At 36.5% G+C, this 22105-nt stretch overlaps 2 protein-coding genes across 2 annotated transcripts; both read left to right on the top strand.

The window, feature by feature from the left end:
• Positions 1 to 2512: 2512 nt before the first annotated feature.
• On the top strand, positions 2513 to 5043 carry LOC132255190 (uncharacterized). The gene is made up of 4 exons (XM_059743057.1): positions 2513 to 2626; positions 3790 to 3924; positions 4527 to 4628; positions 4733 to 5043. The coding sequence occupies exons 1-4, from the start codon at positions 2513 to 2515 to the stop codon at positions 4871 to 4873; spliced, it is 492 nt and encodes a 163-aa protein (XP_059599040.1). The 3' UTR covers positions 4874 to 5043.
• A 6570-nt stretch (positions 5044 to 11613) lies between these two features.
• On the top strand, positions 11614 to 15267 carry LOC100250090 (probable disease resistance protein RF45). Its single transcript, XM_059743226.1, has 2 exons — positions 11614 to 11807; positions 12200 to 15267. The coding sequence occupies exon 2, from the start codon at positions 12271 to 12273 to the stop codon at positions 15100 to 15102; it is 2832 nt and encodes a 943-aa protein (XP_059599209.1). The 5' UTR covers positions 11614 to 11807; positions 12200 to 12270; the 3' UTR covers positions 15103 to 15267.
• The last annotated feature ends 6838 nt before the right edge of the window (positions 15268 to 22105 follow it).

Raw genomic sequence — 22105 nt, 5'->3', positions numbered from 1 at the left:
CTCCCGTTCAAGTTCTTCTTTTTGCACATCCAGTTGCAGCTGCAAGTCTTCCTTCTGTTTCTTTTCATTCGAAACTTCTGTCCGGAGTTGACTCACTTCATCCCTTAGCCGGGCTGCTTCACCTTCCGTCTCATGTAGGCGGCTCGCAGTTGATTCTTCTCGACTCTTCGCCTCAGCCAACTCCACTCGGAGGGCTTCATTTTCCTCTCGCATGGTGGATAAATTGGCCTCAGCCTCCTCCATTCTCAGACGCAGCTGATTTTCAATCTCTTGGCGCCGAGAGGAGAAGATCCTCATATAGTCTGCAGTCTGCAGCAGCTGAGTAAAAAAATCGTGTTGTTGAGACATGCTGCGGAGGCCCCTCACCAGCTGACACGCAAACAAGAAAAGCAAAGACATAAATCGTACTACAAAAAAACACATTAGTGCAACAAAGAGTCAAAAAGCAAAAACACAAGGCAACGGTATACCGTTTCTATCATATCAAACATCTTAGCAGAAGGCTTGATGGCTTTCCAGTCAGGTGTAATCTGCTTTAGCTTAACTTCCAACTCCGCGTAGCTGAAAGGGCTAGCAGGAGCTGCATCGTCAGCAGGTTCCTCCTCAGATGAGGAAACAGAAGGTGACTCTTGTCCCGGATTCGGGACCTCCACATCTTCGTCCGGACGCATCTGTCCGGATACATCTTCAGCCGGAATTATTACCGGGGCGGCCGAGGTCTCAGTTGCCATTTCCACCTCGCCTCCATCCGGATGAGCGTCATGAGCAGAAGCGCAGCTAACTTCAATCTCTTGCTGCCGCTCCTGAAGCCGCCCAAGGAGTCCGGACCGTAGATCGCGCGTTGAACGCGGCTTCTTTGGAGGAGGCCCTTTCACCAGGACTATGGCCAAGCGATCCGGGTCGTCGGAAGGCTGACTTTGGCTTTCTGCCCTCGCTTCCTCCAACGGGGCCGTTTCAGCTGCATCAGCATCCGGATTAAGGTTGCCCGGATGGTTGATAGATGCAGCTTCCTCAGCCACGTTAGCCAGACGCGCAGCCGCGGCTAAGGAAGGGCCCGACTGATTCAACCCCGACATGCGTCCGGGGCCGCTTGAGATAGAGTGCGGAGCAGCGTTTACTGGCTCCTCTATCATTACTTCCCCCTCATAGGTAATTTGTGGAGGGGGAAACTCCTTGGGAGGAGTGGGTTCCTTCACATCCTTCCCATGCTTCTTCACCAGCTTCCTCCTCTTTCCTGGAGTTTTCTTTGAAGGAGAGTCCGGACCCCGCTTCTGTCCGGGAGCCTTCCGGATAGTGCCTTCAGTTTTTTTCTGATCTCTATCATCCAGGAGCTTTCGCCGTCTTTCAGCATCAGCCTCTTTAGCTTCCTGATAGAGGGGGAGCTCCTTCACAGTATAATGCTCCCCAGGCACTATCTCATCCTTTGCCAGTTTCCTGGGGAGAATATTGATAACATATTCCTGGGGCTCCCGGACGACCGCTATCAAATTTCGCGCGGAAAGCAATGTCTTGTAGGCCCTCTCCTTGGGATCTATCTCGAATAATTTGCAGACACAGGCGAAGGACGCCTTTTCCACCCAATCCACAAGGTGGCCCCTCAATTCCAAACCTGCATTGTCAGCAACAAAAGGTGAGAATTCCGTCCGGAAAAATCAACAAAAAAATCAGCAAAGTAAAAACCGGACAGAGAATCGCAAAACAAGATTACCCGGAATTTTTAAAGTATAATTTGGAGAAAAAGGCCTCGACGCATGCTGCAATAGCCCCGCCCATACACCCCCGACCGCCACCAGCCCCTTCGCCCCTCTCTTTGTCGAATCTGGCAGCTCTGTCACCATTTGAAGGGAGGGCAGGTGCGCGGACACACTGAAGATATCAGTCTTTGCTTTCTTCAGGGAATAGACAAAGAACACTTCCAGTAGCGTCAGGTCGAGGCTGTACAGCATGTTGATGATGCTGCATCTCATCAGCACCCGGACAAGGTTGGGATGAATGAAGATGGGTGGAATCTGAGAGAAGTGGAGGAATTCCTTGAACAACGCCGGCAGAGGGAACCGGAGCCCCGCGTTGAATTGTTCCTTTGTGAAGAGGATAACGTTGTCTTCACCTTTCTCAGTAGGCATAGCCGCCTCCTCGTTCACCAAATCTATAGACACGTCATTTGGGATGCAGAACCGCTCCCGGAACTCCTTCACATTCAATTTGTCTATCGCCTTTTCGCCAGCCTCGCTGACCCGGGCAGATGAAACAGTCTTTTTTGGAGCCATTTCTTACCACAAAGCCAAATCAAGATCTACATACAAAAGCAATGCAAAGGTTCAAACCAAGCAGTCAGAAAATACACAAACCCTAACCCAAAGCAGTCAGAAAAACCCCTCAAGAACCCCCCCCCCCCCCCCGAACACCAACAAAGTACCAACATTCAACAACAATTGCAAGCGACTTGCCCAAAACAAATGCCCACGCAAGCCAGAAACCAAGTTTAAAGAACCAGCAAACGCAACCAAAACGAATGACAGTAGCAAAGAGGTACTTACCAGATAAAGCTCTGAAGAAGAAGAACGGTTACTATCTCGGTACAAAATCACCAGCAGCGAACAAACGAAGTCGCGATACAAAAACACTGGTACGAAAGAGCTTTCGAAGTTTTTTCTCAGAGAAGCAAAGGGCACAGAAAAAACCAATAAAGAAGAAAGGCTCTCAAGAGAATGCAGTAGAAAAAATGCAAAAAGAGGTACAGTGCCCTATTTATAGCAGGACAGCCCCTCGGAAAGCCAAACCAACAGCCATGTTATCATTGAAACGACATATTGCCTGGGGATACACAGGGTCGGCGGCTCGTCATAAATGCCTTTTTTGGCTTCCGCACCCCCACTCGCCACGTGGCCCAGTCAAACGAAGGGACATCTTCAATTTTCAAAAGCCAGTTATTTTTAACCCGCCCATTTTTTCGGGCAAAATAGGCAAGTTAAAAAGGGGGGCAATGTAGGGACCCCTCCCCTTGGGAAACACGTGGCACGCAGCTCATGGTGACGCGTGACACGTATTATCAGCCGGACCATCATCATCCGGATTCCCCTAAAGATATGCATGGTGCAGTTATCCTATCCGGACCACCTCAAGGAAAGGCAAACGACGTTTCAGCTTCTCCTATCCAAGGAAGAGCAAACGACGCTGGCAGAGCGTAGACATCCGGATAGTCTCCACAACACATCCGGATAATCAGCATGAGTCATCCGGATATAAATCGTCTGGATGATCAATCAAAGTAAAGCGAGTCTTACACGCAATCACAACAAGCAGCCATGGCCCACATCCCATCACCTGTAGAGTGAGAAGACAAGAGGAAGTGACAGCAAGTCACTTCCCACGATCATTCTACATAATCACTTCCCACGATCTCTGACAGCCGCATCACCTACCATGGTCCCTGACAGCCATTCGTAGGATGATAGTGCTCCTACTGACACCTATTATCATCATCACAACATAAAATATCTCCTCACCATTAATGAAAGGAGCAGTACTCCTGAAGCTGTATATATATGCCTTCACACGAAGAAGAAAGGGATCCCCTGGTAACCTCTTGGTACCTAATAAAAGGCCAACTGATTTATATATCTCTCTTTCACCATGGCTAACAAGACCATCGGAGGGTGCGTCCGGACACCCTGTCCGGATGCCTTTTGCAGGTGCAACCGCTGAATCAAGAACCCCTTGTGTATTGAGAATCACGTGTCCATCCATCTAGCAGCAACGTGGACCACCGGATACGAGAGGTGACAACAGCCACCTCTGCCTCCTCTTCGCCGGTCCATTTCTGAACTGCTGCCGGTCGTTTCTCCACCAAGAACCGGAGTCAGTGGTCACGGGGAGATGGTTACGGGATCCCCAGTGGTGTCCCAAGATAACCCTGACCCTGAGGTTGGTGCACTGAATTACGTTAATTTTGAATTTTTTGTTGTTTGGTTGCTGTGAAAATTGCGTTGATGCTTTTAAGTTTGTTTATTTGTTTTTTTTTCATTTCTATTTCTATTTCAACTATCTTTTTTCCTTTTTATTTGTTTGTTTGTTCGTTGTTTCCTGGCTCTTGAAAAATGGGGAAGACTGAAGATTAACGTATACAAGTAGCGTTAAAAATTTGGATCTGTGAATAATTAGTTGTGTAATCTTATTTGGATGTATGATTTCTCTTGGGGGTCCTATATGATGAAAAAGAAATTCAAGATTCAAATTCTGGGTTTCTCTTGTTTTCCCGCATTTCCTAAGAACCCTTGCAGGCCACATACTAAGATGCTTTTACGTATTTCAATTTCAAATTATTGTGTGCTTGGATGCTGAGAAATGAAGGGAAAATGCAAAAGAATTCACGAAGTATTTTGATTCTGTTGTTTGTATTACTGTTAGTTTCTTGAGCCTTCTTGGGTCGCTTATAATGAGAAAAAATTCAAAATCCCGGGTTTGGACAATTTTCCTGCCTTGTCTCAGAAACTAAAAGCCATTGAAATTGTTTTGAATGGTTGCAGAGGTTCAAGAGAATGATGGAAAGGATGAAAGAGATGAAACAGTGGTGGCATGAAGTAGTGCTGGAAGTAGAGGATGCTGGGTCTCATCACAACAATACAAATGTATGTCTTTTTCTTTTTTCTTTCTGTTCTTTTTTTCTTGGGCGTTTGGTTGCTAAGAAAGTAGAAGAAAATTAATAGAAAAGGAATGACTGTGTTGGATGCAGGAGGCTTCAAATGCAGAAACAGAGGACCTTGTGATCATAGAGAGGATGGGGGATTTCATTAGCATATACTTGAAGTGTCCCTGTTCCAAAACCTACCAACTTCTCATCTCTGGAAGCAACTGCTTCTACAGGCTCATGTAGTGTAAAATGCATACAACACTCGTCCCTCTGCACAATTCCTTTATTAGCTGATTTTGCACATGAATTACTCTTCTTATAGCTTCATAGGCTGATTTTACTCTTCTTATAGCTTCAATGGCTGTAAACCATTTTTCATTTTGAATCAAGTCAGACCATTACATTTGTACATACATGTTTTTTTCATATTTCCTTCCATGAGTTTTTTTAGTGACTTAATAATTTCTATTTTAAAAATTTTGATCAAAGATAATAGCATTATTCAATTATTTAATTAAGAAAATTCATTTATTAAGGGCACAAACTTACAAAAATGCCCCTTGACTAGCTTCAATATGATACTATGTCACCGCCAAGTGCACCAAAATTTCAGACCCCCGCAATCAACCAACCTCTCTCCTCCTCCTCCTCCGCATTCATTCCACCTCCACTACCGTCGGCGCTGCCGTGGTTTCCTGCTTCACCACCCATCGCACCATCGCCCTGCGTCGTGGACTGCAAGTCCGCCCTCCTCAAATCCTAGATTGCCACACCCCCAATCAAACCATGGGCCTAGCGCCTCTCCCCAAAACGCATCGCTTTAATGATCAGTCGAGAGTAAAACCCTCAACCCACAATTGCAAAGCTCGCAACCCGAACCTTCCTTCGGATTCCAAGTTTCGATCTCCAACCCTCGGTGTGGCCATTCAACACTCTCTTGAAGGCTTTGCTTCAGGCTAAACAGTTTGATTTAGTGGATTCGATGTTCAAAAACTGTAGATAAAAGTTTATGCATGTGAAAGCTCTGTAAGAAGAATGATATTGATGGTGCAATTGGGGTTTAATATGCTATTTACACATTCTCTTATGAAATATTTTTATTTCTTTTTTCACTCTTTCATCTTTTTTATTTTTATTAATTTTAATTATTTCTGGACCCTTTAATCATAAATTAATAATAATATATAATTAATAATTAATATAAAAATTAAATAAATACATAATAAACAAATTTTGGTGTTTAGAACGCGTCCATGCACCATGCAAGACGGCATTTGTAACTTCCTATAAAGTTGATCTATATTTATGAGACCAAATTTTTATGTCAATTACAACGTGGGATGGGTTTCATGTGTAGAAAATAAAAGTGGCAGTAGCATGGGGAAGAAATGGCGAACATTGGGCTATATGCAAACTTTATGTCAATTTTTACAAAAAAAAAAAAATTAATTAAATAATGTAACCTTGGGTTTTTATTTGTTTTTTTTTTTTTCAAGTTTCATTAATTTAAACTCTTAAATGAACATAAATATTTAAGTGAATATTTATTTTTATAATGATAAGTATTAAAATAATATAAATTAAATAATATAATAATTATTTTTGAATTAAAAAAAATTAATCATTTAATTACATATAATAATACAATAATAATAGGATATAAACAATTATGTTTCAATTATGTTTATATTCTTAATTTCTTATTATAATTAATTTTAATTTTATTATAATATATAAATTATATATTTATAATACAATTGGTTCAATCACGACTATCGATTAATGAACTGTAAACCTATAATTTTTTTAATTCAATCATTGATTTGATTCTAAAAATATTACTACTAACTTCAAGTTAAATAAAGTATATATTGGGTTTAGAATATTAATAAAAATGATAAAAGAACATTTAGAAAAAAGAAAAAATGCGGGCGGAATGGATGATGGTAGTTAAAGCTCTACCACCAAGAACAGATGCTAATTGTATTTGCATACTCACCTCCTCACCAAGGCCTAAAGTTTTATCACAAATTTTTTTAAAAAAAATTTTCAATGTTTCATCTTTTTCATATTTATTAAATTTAATTATTTATAAACACTTTAAATATAAAAATAAATACATAATGAATAAATTTAGAGGTTTAAAACACAATATTTTAGATATTCATGCTAAATAAATTATTTATCTATTTGATAAATCTTATCATAGATAGATTAAATAAAAATATTTTTTTCATATGATTTTATTGTTTATATTTTTTTAACTTTCTAAATTTTCATATGAAAATCAAAATCAATTATTATGATTTTAACTTGTTGTTTATGACTTTAACTTGATTGTAGTTTTAACTTTTTTTCTTAAATTTGACCGTGGTTCTAACCTTTTACTTGGTTAAATTTTTAAATTTCTTATATATATAAAATATATAAAAAAAAATAAAATATACTTTTTTTATAAGAATTATGTTTAATATTTCATATTAATTTTCTCTTAATTTTATTAAAAATTAAAATTCTTGCATATTAAAGTTGCACATCAATCGACACAATCCTTGAAAAATAAGGTAAGTACTACTCTTTTTATGAAAAAATGTATGAAAAAAGTATTACTGAAGTGGAATAAATGTATCAATTCTATTTGGTTTATAGTAAAATATGTTACCATTCGTTACGTATTTGATATCTTATATAATGATGAAATATCATGAATTGATCGCGAAAATGATATCTACTTAATCTACTTTATTTCATTATTACATAAAACGTCGAGCATATAACAACGGTAAATCAAACTAGTGTTACTTTTAACACACTTCAATGTTATTTTTTTCCTAAGAAAATAAAAAATAGTACTATTTACATTAAAGAGTGGTATCCTCTTTTCCAAGAATTGTATCAATCAATGTACAATTATAATAAACAAAAAAATAATAATTTTTAATAAAATTAAAAGAAAATTAATATAAATTATTAAATATAATTTTTTATGAAATATATATTTTATTTTTTATTTTTATATAAATAGAATTAATGAATTTATTTTCATATTAAATTTGTTCTTATTAATTAGTTATTATATATTATTATTTTGTATTTAAAGTGTCTATAAATAATTAAAATCAATAAATTTAAAAGGTGAAATAGTGAAAAATATTGAAATAAGATTGAGAAGTGGCAGCACCACATACCCACATGCACATGGCCTTGCGCGTGCAGCATGCACAACCCATGCATGACAGCAGGTGGCATGGTCTAAGTAGGCCAAAATTCAAGGGCTTTCTTAACTTCTTGGCTACTTTAAAAAATAATTCTTAAAAAAATGGTAGTTGGAAAAATAGTGATAGATTTACGACATTTTTTGTCATGTCAAATGTGTTTTTTGAAAAGACACCTTTCATAATTTTTAAATTTATAATATCCATTTAAAAGAATTGGATTTGAGTTAAAAGGTGTCTCTTCAACAGCGACCATCTATAATTCTAGAAATTTAGATTTATATTAAAGGTGTCTTCTAAAAAAGATATTTTTCACAATTTTACAAAATGCAATATATATTAAAGGTGTCTCTTGAAGAAACACTTTTCACAATTTGATAAATTTGAATTTATACCATACTTCTCATGAATTTGATTTTATATTAAAAATGTCTCTTGAAAAGACACCTTTTACAATTCCAAGAAAATTGAATTTATAATAAAGTTGTCTCTTAAAGAGACATTTCTCATAATTCCACAAATTCCAATATATACTAAAGGTGTCTTTTGAAAAGACACCTTCCACAATTTCATAAATTTTAATTTATACTAACATGTGTCTCTTAAATTTGATTTTATATTAAAAATGTCTCTTCAAAAGACACTTTTTACAATTCTCAAAAAATTGGATTTATAGTGAAGGTGTCTTTTGAAGAGACATCTTCTACAATTCCACAAAATTCAATATATATTAAAGGAGACACCTTTCATAATTTCATAAATTTTAATTTATATTGATTTTATATTAAAGGTGTTTCTTCAATAGACATTTTCTACAATTCCCAAAAACCTGGATTTATACTGAAAGTGTCTTTCCAAGAGACATTTTCCACAATTTCACAAAATTTAATTTATAATACTATGTGTCTCATAAATTTGATTTTATATTGAAGGTGTCTCTTCAAAAGACACCTTCTACAATTTCTAAAAAATTCGATTTATATTGAAGGTGTTTCTTCGAGAGACACTTTCCACAATTCTACAAATTTTAATTGATATTGATTTTATATTGAAGGTGTCTTTTGAAAAAACACCTTCCACAATTAAAAAAAAAAAAAAAAAAGGTTTATACAGACACCTTCCATAATTTCCATACATAGTAGAAAATTTTGAATTTATGCTGAAGAGACACCTTCCACAAAAGAAAAAAAAATTATATATATTTATGTAGTATTATCCTCTATACAACCAAATGTTTAAAGTTTATCACCTATATACATTATAATTGATATTTTGACATTCAATCCAAAACCATTCAAAACAAGTAAACCAAATGCCAATTAAATCGACACCTTTCCAAAATAGTAACAATACTATTTTATGTAAAATAAGTCCAAAATAGGTAGAATACCATAGAACTTACATTAATAAAAAGTTAGTCGATCCAAAATGAAACAAGTATAAATATACATCTTGAGCATTTGTCCAAAATACTGATGTACAAAATACTAACAGTATTCAAAATACAAGTCATGTAGTAACATCCTCAATGTGTACCGCACGAAGGAGTCTCCCTCTTCCATTGTGGATGTCCATAATATGCATATTCCATTATTGGCTTTATGGGGCTGACATGTACCCCCCATGAGCTCAACGACCATGTTTCCTATCACGTCCTCAACCATAATCATTATTTTGTCCTCGTTGATCATCATTTTTTATATGGACTAATTCCTCATCAACCAATGTAACCTCTATCGATTGTGGTAATGATGCAACAAATAGTACTACAAGTGGGATGGATGGCACCTCCACAGGTGTAATAAGAGTCTCCTCAACAGGTGGCGGATTGATGTCAATTGATGGTGCATCTCTAAGAGCAGATGTATGTCTAGTCTTTCTCATATGAGCTCCTCTCTCTCTAATTTGTACACTTCCCGATCAAGTAATGGATGATATCAGCTACTGATGAGGTGATGGACTAATGTCAATCGATGGTCGCGCTTGGGAAACAATTGGTGGATGCCTAATCTCCTTCATATGAGGCCCTTGTCCTATAGGTCGTACATCTCCTAATCAAGGCAGGAGCTATGTGGTAGCATCAACACTAAATGAAGCATCTAAGCTATCCATCTCATGTATGGCCTCTAATATAGTAGTACACAGTCTGCAAATGCGCAAATCATCTGGAGGTGCAATATCATATATCTAATGTATGCTAGTAGTCTGTAAGTCAAATAGGAGATAAATTAAATTCTTATAAAAAAAATAATTGAACAAATAAGGCACACATATTGATATGTCACAAACTAAAATTGTTTCTTCCATCAAACTTCTCAACCTCAAAATTTGTCTTCATTTCAGGTCTAATAATATGTGCTCTTGATACCAATTTGTTGTGAAAAATTACAACATATAATAATAATAGGGAGGAAAAAAAGAAAATGAAAATGAAAACAAAACACACAAAGCACACAATGATTTTCACGGTTTGACTCAAAGTCTACATTTACAAACAAAGATGAATAACTTTCATTATTATTGAAGAAGATTACAATCCTTGAGCTTTCAAATCCTAAAGTCCCAATTACAAAAAAAAAAAAAAAAGGGACTATATTTTGATCAAAATCTTTTCTTATATATTTTCCTAATCATAGAGGAAGATTTCATATAAGAAACTAGATTTATAATTGTCAAAAATGTTTTTTCTAAAAGAAATCTATTTCTTTTATAATAATAGGAAACTCACTAACAAGAATATTTTTTATTAGGAAACTTTTCAATTGACTTATTTTAGATACTTTCTAATATTTACAATGGTTATAGGTTATGCTTATGGGTGTGTTTGGATTGTGAGGAAAAAAAACAGATGAAAGAATAGATGAATGGACTGGGAAGTAATGGTGCTTAGAGCCACTAGAATAAGGAGAATCAGCGTGAGAATGACTTTTTTATTTTGTAAATTAAATTAGTATCTAATTCATTTCTATAAAAGAATTTTTTTTTTTGAAACCCTTATGAAATTTGGCTTTTTATTTCTTTATTTTTAAATTAAATAATATTTTATTCATTTCAATTAAAATAAAAAAACTCTAAACCCTCATCACGTTTCATATATTTTTTTATTCAATTTTATATTAATTTCAATTAAAATAAAAAAATATCTGAAACCCTCATCACATTTAATTTTTTAAATTTCTTCTTATAATAATACATATTTGATATTTTTATAACACTTATTTTCTAGAATATTCTTAAAAACTAATTTTGAGAAATGTCTTGTTAATAAAATATCATAAGGCCAAAATAAATTTAATTTCCAGATTTATTATTTTTCCATTTATTGTATAAAATTCAATTATACTTGAAAAAAATGAGACTACCAATCATAAAAATTTGTTATCTATAATATAAGAATTTAATATTAATGTGTCTTTCAATATCCAATTTTTATTTAAATTATATAATAAACAAATTCTTTTAATTTTATATCCTTTCAAATATGTTTTTTTAGTTTTGCAATTTATGCAAGTTTCAATTTTTTAAAGGAAAAGAAAAGAAATAAAATCATCCTTATTATTTTTAAATTAATAAATTTTTATTTATCGATCAATTTATTTTTTAATTATATATCTTTTGAAATTTTTTTAATTGTTTTTTAGGTGTAGATCGGTTACGATAAATTCATAGGGTCAATGCAGGTATACGACATCACCAAGCATCAGACGTTCGATTATGTGCCTAGGTGTAGGTGGAGCGGCTAGGTCGGCCAAGGAGCTCCCTATATATATAGGTCCATATGTGTATATCATTATATCTATATGCACACTGCGAAGGCCAAGTACTCCGCATGAGCCATGCCAGGTGATCACGACGAGATGTGCTAAAGCCCAGAACATGCTTCTCCGCAGGAATTATGCCAGGTGGTCACGGCGAGATGGGTACGGATCCTAGCGATGCTCCAAGGGAGCCCTGATGCTGAGGTACAAGTAGCTGTCAAAAATTTTACCTAGAGAGTATGTTGATTTTAAATCATTAGTTGCTTGGTTGTCAAGAAAACCGTGGGGTTGTGTAATCTTATTTGGATGTATGATTTCTCTTGGGGGTCCTAAATGATGAAAAAGAAATTCAAGATTCAAATTCTTGGTTTCTCTTGTTTTTCCGCAGTTCGTAAGAACCCTTGTAGCCCACATAGTACTATGATTCTAAGGTGGTTCTCTGTATTTTAATTTCAAATTATCGTGTGCTTGGTTGCCGAGAAATCAAGGAAAAATGCAAAAGAATATACGGAGAGTATTTTCTTTATTCTCCTTTCTTTACCCTGTGAACCACACCATACATACTTTACCCTTTTCCTTTCTTTATTCTCTTTCAGAATCCGGGAACCAACTCTGTTGAAACGTTATAGCTTTTCTTTCTCACTGGAAGAAGAGGAGTAGCCCAAAAATGGCAGAAAGCAGTGTTGCGTTTTTCCTGGCGAAGTTGAGCAACTTGGTTATACAAGAAGCTTCTCTATTTGGAGAAGTAGAAGGCCAGGTGAAGCTGCTGCGCAATGAGCTCAAATGGATGCGCCTCTTCCTCAAAGACGCGGATTCAAAGTGCATATACGATGAAAGAATCAAGCTGTGGGTGGAGCAGATCAGAGAGGTAGCCCATGATGCTGAAGATGTCATCGATGAGTTCATCTTCAACATGGATAACCAGAGGCAGAAAAGGCTCAAAAATCTCAAGTTCCTTAAGCGCTTACCTACCTGCGTAGGATTCGCGGACAAGTTACCTTTCATACACGAGCTCGACAGTCGGGTGAAGGAGATCAATGTCATGATAGAGAAGATCATGGTCAATAGATCCAAGTATGGTCTTGAAGCCCTAGTGACTCCCAGCTCGACCAGTACTGATCATGGAGTTTCTCAGCAGGAGCGGCGGACCCCAACTGTTGAAGAGACTGACGTGGTGGAGATCAAAGATGGTATGGAGGTGGTGAAGCAGATGCTGATTAAGGAAGATCCGATGCAGCCGAGAGCAGTGGTGTCCATTGTGGGAATGGGCGGCCTAGGCAAGACAACTCTTGCTAAGAAAGTCTACAATCATAGTGATGTTAAGCAGCACTTTGATTGTCAAGCTTGGGTTTATGTTTCTCAAGAATTCAAGCCAAGGGAGCTTCTACTCAGCATCATCAGTTCTGTCATCTCCCTCAGCAATGAAGAAAAGAAAGAAATGAGAGAGATGGGAGAGGACGAGCTAGGTGGGAAGCTTCGTGAATGCCTCAACGACAAGAAGTACCTGGTAGCCATGGATGATGTATGGAGTATTGAAGCTTGGAGTAGCTTGCGCTCCTATCTTCCTGAGTCTAGGAATGGCAGCAAAGTGCTGATGACCACCCGAAATAAAGAAATTGCTGCACAAGCCAATCCGCATGAAGTTGTTGGGCACACCGATTCACAGGCTCTTGTCTATGAACTCCGCATTATGGATGGTAATGAGAGTTGGGAACTCTTTCTCAAGAAGACTTTTGGAGCGAGAGATATTACACCTCTTTCTTTATCTAAAGCGTTGGAGGAATTGGGAAGGAAAATTGTGGCAAAATGTAAAGGTTTGCCCCTTGCGATTGTGGTGTTAGGAGGCTTATTGTCAACGAAAGAGAAGACAGAACCATCATGGGAGAGAGTACTTGCAAATATAGATTGGCATCTGAATCGAGGCCCGGAGTCATGTTTTGGAATTCTGGCCTTAAGTTACAATGACTTGCCTTATTACTTGAAGTCATGTTTTCTTTACTGTGGTATTTTCCCAGAAGCCTCTGAAATCAAGGCTAGTAAGTTGATTCACTTATGGATTGCTGAAGGTTTTGTTGAAAGAAGAGGCAAAGAAAAGTTAGAAGACATTGCTGAAGATTATTTGTATGAACTGATCCACAGAAGCATGGTTCAGGTGGCTCGAAAGAAGGCAAATGGAAGAGTGATGTCTTGTCGCATACATGATCTCCTTCGGGACCTTGCTATTTCAGAGGCCAGAGATGCAAAACTTTTTGAGGTACATGAAAACATTGATTTCGCATTTCCTAGTAGTGTTCGTCGGTTAAGCATTCATCAACATCTCGTCAAGAACAACATTTCTCAGCATTTGCATAATTCACTTCTTAGATCTTTGATTTTCTTTGCTGACCCTATTGAGAGAAGGGATTGGAGATCTATACGAGAGCACGTTAAATTGCTTAGTGTATTGGATCTAGGGAGGATAAAGGGGAATTATATCCTCCCAAAGGAGATAGGAGAACTCATCCACTTGAAATTCTTATGCATAAAGGGAACTGATAGAGTAACGCTTCCATCATCCATTAAGAGACTTGTTAATCTGCAAAATCTCAATTTAGGATACACTGATTCCTACATACCTTGTACAATTTGGAAATTGCGGGAATTGAGACATCTAAATTGTCGTGGTGGCGAGATCTCAAGTCAATCCAAATTAAATAAGTGCATGAATGGTTATTTGGGTGTGGAGCAACTCACCAATCTTCAAACATTAGCATTACGGCCAGGAAGTTGGTTGGAGGGGGATGGCTTAGGAAAACTTACCCAACTGAGGACACTAAATTTAACGGGATGGTTGACTCCGTATTTGGAGAAGGGGTTTTTTGATTCTATTGCTGAATTGACAACTCTTCGGACCTTGGTTTTGAAGGATTCGATGGGTTGTAAGAAGAAAGAGGAATTAGTAATTCAGTTTGGATGGAAGTGGCAGCAGCATTTTGTTGAAGACAAAACATTGATACCAGGACTCATGTCTTTCTCACGCCACACCTATCTCTATAAAGTGGGCCTACAAGGAAAGGTGGACAAATTACCAGAGCAAACTGAATTCTACCCTCCCAACCTCCTCGAACTCACTTTGTGCGACTGTAAGCTAAAGGATGACCCAATGTTGATTCTAGAGAAGCTCCCAACCTTGAGAAGTCTTACATTATCATGTGGCTCATATGTTGGAAAGAAAATGGTTTGTTCCTTTGGAGGATTTCTTCAACTTGAAAGCCTAGAACTGGTTGGTTTATCTAATTTGGAAGAATTGACAGTTGAGGAAGGAGCATTGTGTAATCTGAGGACTCTCAAGATTTGGACTTGTTGTAGAATGAAAAAATTTCCACATGGATTGTTGCAGATGAAAAAACTTGAGAAATTGGACCTGTTCAAACCCGGAGACGAATTAATTGAAGAGGTCCAGCAAAGAGAGGGAGAGGAGTGGGATAGAATTCGTCTCATCACCTCCATAAAGAAGTGAGATTAAGTTTTTGTTTGCTAGGTATTCCAGCTTGTTTCTTTTTCTCATGTTCACTTTTTGGATTTCATGTACTTTCATTAGTTTGTTATGGAATAATCTTGTGAATATTGAAAAGTAGCTTCTTAGGAGGTTAATCATTTTTATGTGTGCATGTATTATTTGTTTTCTTTGTTAATCATCATTCACTCTTTATTCCAGTTGTCGAACAGCTAGGATCACTTTATTCCATTGACAAATCTAACATCAGATACTTCCAAAGGCCCCATGCCTAACCACAACATGATGGGAGGCCAAGAAGTTGTTTAATTAATCCCTCTATTTTCCCTACATTTGACAAGAAATTAGCATTGACAAATCTAATAATATTTTTAGATATCCTTTTAAGGGTTCAAGAAAAATAAATTTATAATTAATAATAAAAACATAATACTCTATAAATTAAATAAATATTTATTTATCAATAAATTAATAAGTTATTCATTAATAACCCACTACCATAATAATTTTTCTTAGTCCCACAAATATTATTTTTTTTACAGGAGTTTTATTATAATAAACTAAAATTTTATAGTCCCATGTGATAGAAAATAGTTTCATTGTATTTTAGCTAGCATAGTATTTTCTATAGACTTATTCCTTTCTCCTTCAATTTTTCTTTTGAAACTTTCCTTTGTCCCAACAAGGCATAACCCTATTTTTATTTTGACTTAATTTTTCTTTGCTCTCAATTTTTCCATACAAGACTCCTTTAAATCTCAAGAAATTACTAAAAAGAGGAAGACAAATAAGAAAAAAATAGAATTGGAATTGAAAATTATTAAAACTTATAATTGTATGTATTTTTTCATATTATTTGGTAAAAATAATAATTTTCTATATGAAATTTGGAAGCCAATTAATTTGATTTTTTTTAGAAGGAAATTAATTTTTTTTATAAATATGAATAAGATATTGTAACATCTTATGGTTCCATGTGAGAACATCTTTGCAAGGATCAGGTATCCATTTCTATGCCAATGTCAAGTTGATTTGAGAGCTTTCATACCTAAAAAAACCTTATCCCTACAATTAATATTTCATCAAGTATATGAATAATCTATAGCCCCACCGAGAGACTTAAACCTTCCGGTGTCAACCCACAAGAACATGGGATTTTTTTTTATAAATATTATTAATATTTTTAAACAAATATTATTAATTTTTTTTTAAAAAATATATCATTAAAAAATAGTTGTTTGAAAAATAAATCCAAAATTAAAGCACTTTTTATCATTTATTTTATTTTTATATTAAACTTATTTTTATAAAGGTGAATTCATTTTTTATAATTTTTTTTATACTAAATTTGCCTTTTAAAAAAAATAATACACTTTTTGTCTTAAAATTTTTTATATTGAACTTTTCTTTTCTAAAAGCGAATTCCTCTAGAAATCTAAAAGTGTAATAATTTTAAAATTATTTTGATGGTCAATTTAAAAAAAAATGATTTTATATATAACTCTAGGTCATGATTAGGATTAATTTGATTTAAAAAAATACTATTTAGAATATAAGAACCCGCTTGAAAATGGAAAAAAAATATGTTTTTTTTAAAAAAAATACGATATTTTGAGAATTTATTTTTAAAATAAATTATGTTTTAGAATAAATTTGAAATATTTTTAATTATTTTTGCAGAGTGTTTTAAAAAAATGAACAGGACCAAACTTGGCGTCCATGATAAATGTTAGCCCAAGGGTTCTACTAATCAGGTTTTGATGATAACAAATCATGGTTAAGTGACTAATTGTTCTAAATTGTTAAGAATCTCAGGCATAATCTCAAAAATTCATCAAGGACCAAACGAATACGGGATCGAGATCATTTGGAAGACTTGTGATCATAGGAAATGAATGTAAGATAATAGCATGAGTGCACTTAGGATGTTCATACCTTTTCATGCATCTTAGAAAACTCGGTTTATTCTTTAAAACTTGATTTTCTTTAAAACCCGAGTTTTATCAAATATACCTTAGTCAAATTGATTCAAAATTGACATATACACTCACCTAAGGACCTTGCCTAAGTATTGGAAAAGAAGAAATAAAAAAAGATAGGTTTTCAGGGTCAAAAGGCTCATCCGATCGAGGCTATGGCCAACCGGCTCAACCGGTTGGGAAACCGGTCGATCGGTTTCCCTTGTCCGGTCGAGGTCCGGTCGAGGGAGACACAAAAACCTTCTCTCTCCCAGTAGCTTTCTCTTCCCAGTCGAGCCTCACCCTTGTCCGGTCGAGGCCCGGTCGGGGAACCGGTCGACCGGTTCGTCGGGGTTGGAAATTTAAAAGGCCCCGCGCGTCAGTTTTTTTTTCCTATTATCTGCCATACCTTGAAGACTCTTCATCTTCCCGCCTTCAGAGACCAGTTTGGGCTATTCCTTGGACCGATTTCAGGCTTTGGAGTGTTTTTTGACGAGATTTTGAAGCTAGGGTTTCATCTCTGGACGGTTTTGGACTTCAGATCTGGACGGGTTCCTCTGTGTTTACGCGCCATCTTCTGGTTTTGCTCCTCTCCCGCGCGCCTAGGGCTTATTCGGGTCAGTCTTCTCTCTTTGCCTGCTCGCTTTAGTTCTCCGAGCTTTTCTCCATTTGTGGATTTTGGATGGCTCCTCGAAAGGAGACGGGTACGTCCAGGGCTCAGGGCAAGCGCCCTGCTGAGCCCTCTCAGCAGCCTAAGCGGACCGAGGGTCGCCGAAAGGCGAGGTACGATACTGTCCTCTTCGGATCAGTTGAGGATTATCAGAGGTACAAGACGCATTTCGCCAAGAGAAAGGTGGTTCCAGGGAGAAACATCAATTTCTCCCAACTTCAGAGCCTCGGGTTTGAGGGACTCTTCATCAGGATGGGATGGCTGCCAGTTGTGACAGTTTCTGAGCCTATTTTTCCGACCTTAGTGCGTGCATTCTACTCCAGGATGACCTATGGACTTGGAGGACCGATTAGGACTACTGTCCGAGGAGTTGAGATTGAGCTGAGTCCGGAGAGCATTTGCCGCATCCTTGACATTCCCCCCTTGGTCTCAGAGTATATGAGGCCAAGGCATGACCTACTATCCCCGGGTTCGAGCCTAGAGAGGCCATTCAGAGGCTGTGCGGACTTGCAAATGCCCATGGGATGGGCAAACCTTCAGCACATAGCTTGACCGTGCCTAGCCGAGTCCTTCATCATATGATCTGCTCCATCCTATTACCATGGGGAGGACATCGGGATGAGGTCTCTTACTATGAGGCCTTTCTTGTTGACTCACTTCTCACCGGGAGGCGGATACACGTAGGATTATGTGATGATGAGGCATATGATGTCCTGCTGTGAGAGCACCACACGGGTGCTTCCCTACGGCCGCTTCCTCGTGTCTTCAAGGATGCTGGGATAGACTTGAGTGTAGAGACAGAGTTTGAGGCACCCAGCATCTATGACACGTATGACGAGCATTCTTTGGGGTGCATGAAGCTTGAGAAGGCCCCCGATGGCTCCTGGGTTAGGAAGGCAGAGCGACAGGCCCGAGGACATGATCAGATACACCCTGGATTAGAGGAGGAGGACGAGATCAGAGAGATGGAGGATGGGTTGGACCCTCAGAGGGACCTTGATCAGAGAGGGCCTGAGTTTGACATTCCGCCTCCACATCAGTCAGAGGCATTCATGTTGAGGCTACCTTCTCAGAGCCTATGATGACTGAGCCATCCTTCACAGCAGGCCCTTCTTCTCAGCCATTGTTCACCGAGCTACCTTCTCAGGCTCCTCATGCTCCTGATCATCCACCATGGATGGACTTGTCGGCACAGATTAGCTCTCTCGGGACTCGTATGGAGGAGTTAGCAGTGGTTCATGATACTCGTTTTTATTCCATGGAGGATCGCATCGATCAGTATCAGGCCGGCTTCACCTCTCAGTTTGAGCATCTCGTACAGAGGATTGAGCGTCTTGAGAGCCGCCAGGAGAGTCAGCACGAGGAGATGATGACTTACCTCCGTTCTGTGTTTCCACCACCACCTCCTCAGCCTTGACTTTGTTTGAGATTCCCCTTCGTTTCTTTTTTATGTTACCAAAGGGGGAGATATGTTAGGATAGGGACCTTAGGAGACCTTTTTCATTTCCATGCATATCATACTCATGCTTTCATGTACTCTTACCCTTGCTTATATATGATATGACACTCTTATTGATTTACATTGTCTTCTCGCTTTAAATTTCCTAAATTTTGTGTTGATTATCCCACGGTTGGTTTGAGGGGGAGATTTCTCTGTCTCCTAGATAACCAAGGTTTGTCATCATAAAAAAGGGAGAGATTGTTAGCCCAAGGGTTCTCCTAATCAGGTTTTGATGATAACAAACCATGGTTAAGTGACTAATTGTTCTAAATTGTTAAGAATCTCAGGCATAATCTCAAAAATTCATCAAGGACCAAACGAATACGGGATCGAGATCATTTGGAAGACTTGTGATCATAGGAAATGAATGTAAGATGATAGCATGAGTGCACTTAGGATGTTCATACCTTTTGATGCATCTTAGAAAACTCGGTTTATTCTTTAAAACTTGATTTTCTTTAAAACCCGAGTTTTATCAAATATACCTTAGGCAAATTGATTCAAAATTGACATATAAACTCACCTAAAGACCTTGCCTAAGTATTGGAAAAGAAAGAAATAAAAAAGGATAGGTTTTCAGGACCAAAAGGCTCATCCGGTCGAGGCTATGGCCAACCAGCTCAACCGGTTGGGAAATCGGTCGATCGGTTTCCCTTGTCCGGTCGAGGTCCGGTCGAGGGAGACACAAAAACCTTCTCTCTCCCAGTAGCTTTCTCTTCCCGGTCGAGCCTCACCCTTGTCTGGTCGAGGCTCGGTCGGGGAACCGGTCGAGGTCCAATCGAGACAACAGTAACCTGCAGTGCATTAAATGCTCCAACGACTAGTGTTCCAGTCGACCCTTTGCTCGTCCGGTCGAGGCTACTTTCTGCTGTTTTTGTCTCCCGAGCTTAGAAACCTATAAATTGAGAGCTCATTTTCATTTATGATAGAGAGAACAATTGCATTCAAAGCCTACCTACCTGTTCTTGATCAAAAAGCTCTCATTTTCTTTCTTAGTGCATTAAACCATCACTTGCATATTCTTAGTGCACTCTTGCAATTCATCCTAGCTTTCTCTTGTATTTGAGCCTTCCTTAAGCTAGGTTGAGAGTTTCATCCTTGTGTAAACTGAGTGTGAAAGTCTTCAAGTGGTTCAAATCTTGAAGAGATTGTGTAAGAGCCCATTGGAGCCGGAATCCAAGTATAAGACGATTGAAAGCTTGATTGAAGCTTCAAGTAAGTGGAACCCTCACTCGGTTAGGAGATTGAGGAGAGTGGACGTAGGCAAAGGAGTGCCGAACCACTATAAACCCGAGTTTGAATTCTCTAACTCTATCTCTTTCCTTTATTTATTTTGTACATATATTATTGTGTGAAAAAAGTTTTTGAAAAACCCAATTCACCCCCCCTTTTGGGTATTTTCCTTAATTATTCATAGCCTTTGTTTTATCAATAAAGATTCATGCCTAGATGTCAAAATAAATTTATATATGTATATGGCGCAAATGCTAACGGGCATGTGGTAGCCGGCTACAGCAAGTTTCGTGCATCGTGCGCACTCGGGCAGCTGGCAGCTGCAGGATGCGGTGGTGCCCTCATTTCATGACCCAGTCAAATACAAATTAAAAATTACACCATGAACATGAAGTCAAATTCATAACCCTGCACATTCGCACGATGTACAATGATTTTTTATTTTTCTCTTTAAAAAAAACTAATCAAAATATATTATATGTAGTTTCTTTGATTGTGTAAAAATATATTATGCAATTTCCTCATGCTCATTGGAGGTAGATGATTAGATTTTATCCAATTTTTTTAAACATTTTGGTGAGTTTTTTTTTTTTTTTCTAAAATTTGAATAAATCTGGATTTAAAGAAAATATGAATATAACAATTTTGAATTTAACTAAAATATCAATAGAACCAAATGTTATTAAGTATTTAAATGAGTTTTTATTTATTTAATTATTATTATTTGAATGCTGTTAAATATTAAGTTTTTATTTTTATTAAGTCTTAATGTTTTTAAGTGTTAAATTATTTATTTTTATATATTAACAATATTTATAAAATTAATTGTAATATTTATTTTTATTTTTATTTTAAAAAAAAAGAAATAACAATTTAACATATTTTCAAATATCCCAAAATATCATCATTTTTTTTTAGAAAATTAATAATTAAATAATAATTAAGATTTTTACTTATATTTGACTGCAAAGAAAATGTTATAAAATTTTGAATTTCATAACTATTTTCATCTAATGTACCTTTGGATTTGTAGTTGAAATATGTGTTATATTATTGAGATTAATTTATTGATTATTTTTAATTTGGGAAGGAGTACCAAACTCTAGCATTTTTTAAAATTAATTGAAATTATTGATTCTATTATATATTTAGATGATTGTAAATTATATTTTGGAATTGTAATTAAAAAGAAATTCACTGATATTGATGTAGATAATTTACTTTACCTTTGTCATTCTTAAAAAGTTGAATTTTGAAAATTTATAATAAATTTGTTTCGAATCCAAATTTTATTATTTTAACATTTTTTATTTTTGATTTTTGAATAAGGAATCTAGAATCATTTAAGAAATTTAATTTCATCGATAATTAAATGAATTATAAGGTAAAAATAGTAATTGCATGTAGTGTGATTTTGGTTTTGGTTTTGGAATTTTATAGATTTATTTTACATTAATTTCATTGAAATTAAATCATTTTTATATTATATTATTGGTTTCATTTTGAATAAAAAATCATGAGAAAATTTTATAAAAAGTTGAAAAAAAAAGAAATATAAGATTTTCAATTACAATCAAGTTTTAGGGGAGATTCAAGCTCAATCGAAATAAGCAATCGTCCCCCACATCAAAAACAAAAATGCAT

This window comes from Vitis vinifera, chromosome 15, assembly GCF_030704535.1.
Source record: "Vitis vinifera cultivar Pinot Noir 40024 chromosome 15, ASM3070453v1".
In the NCBI taxonomy this organism is placed as follows: Eukaryota; Viridiplantae; Streptophyta; class Magnoliopsida; order Vitales; family Vitaceae; genus Vitis; species Vitis vinifera.
This window is presented reverse-complemented; position numbering and strand designations above follow the sequence as displayed.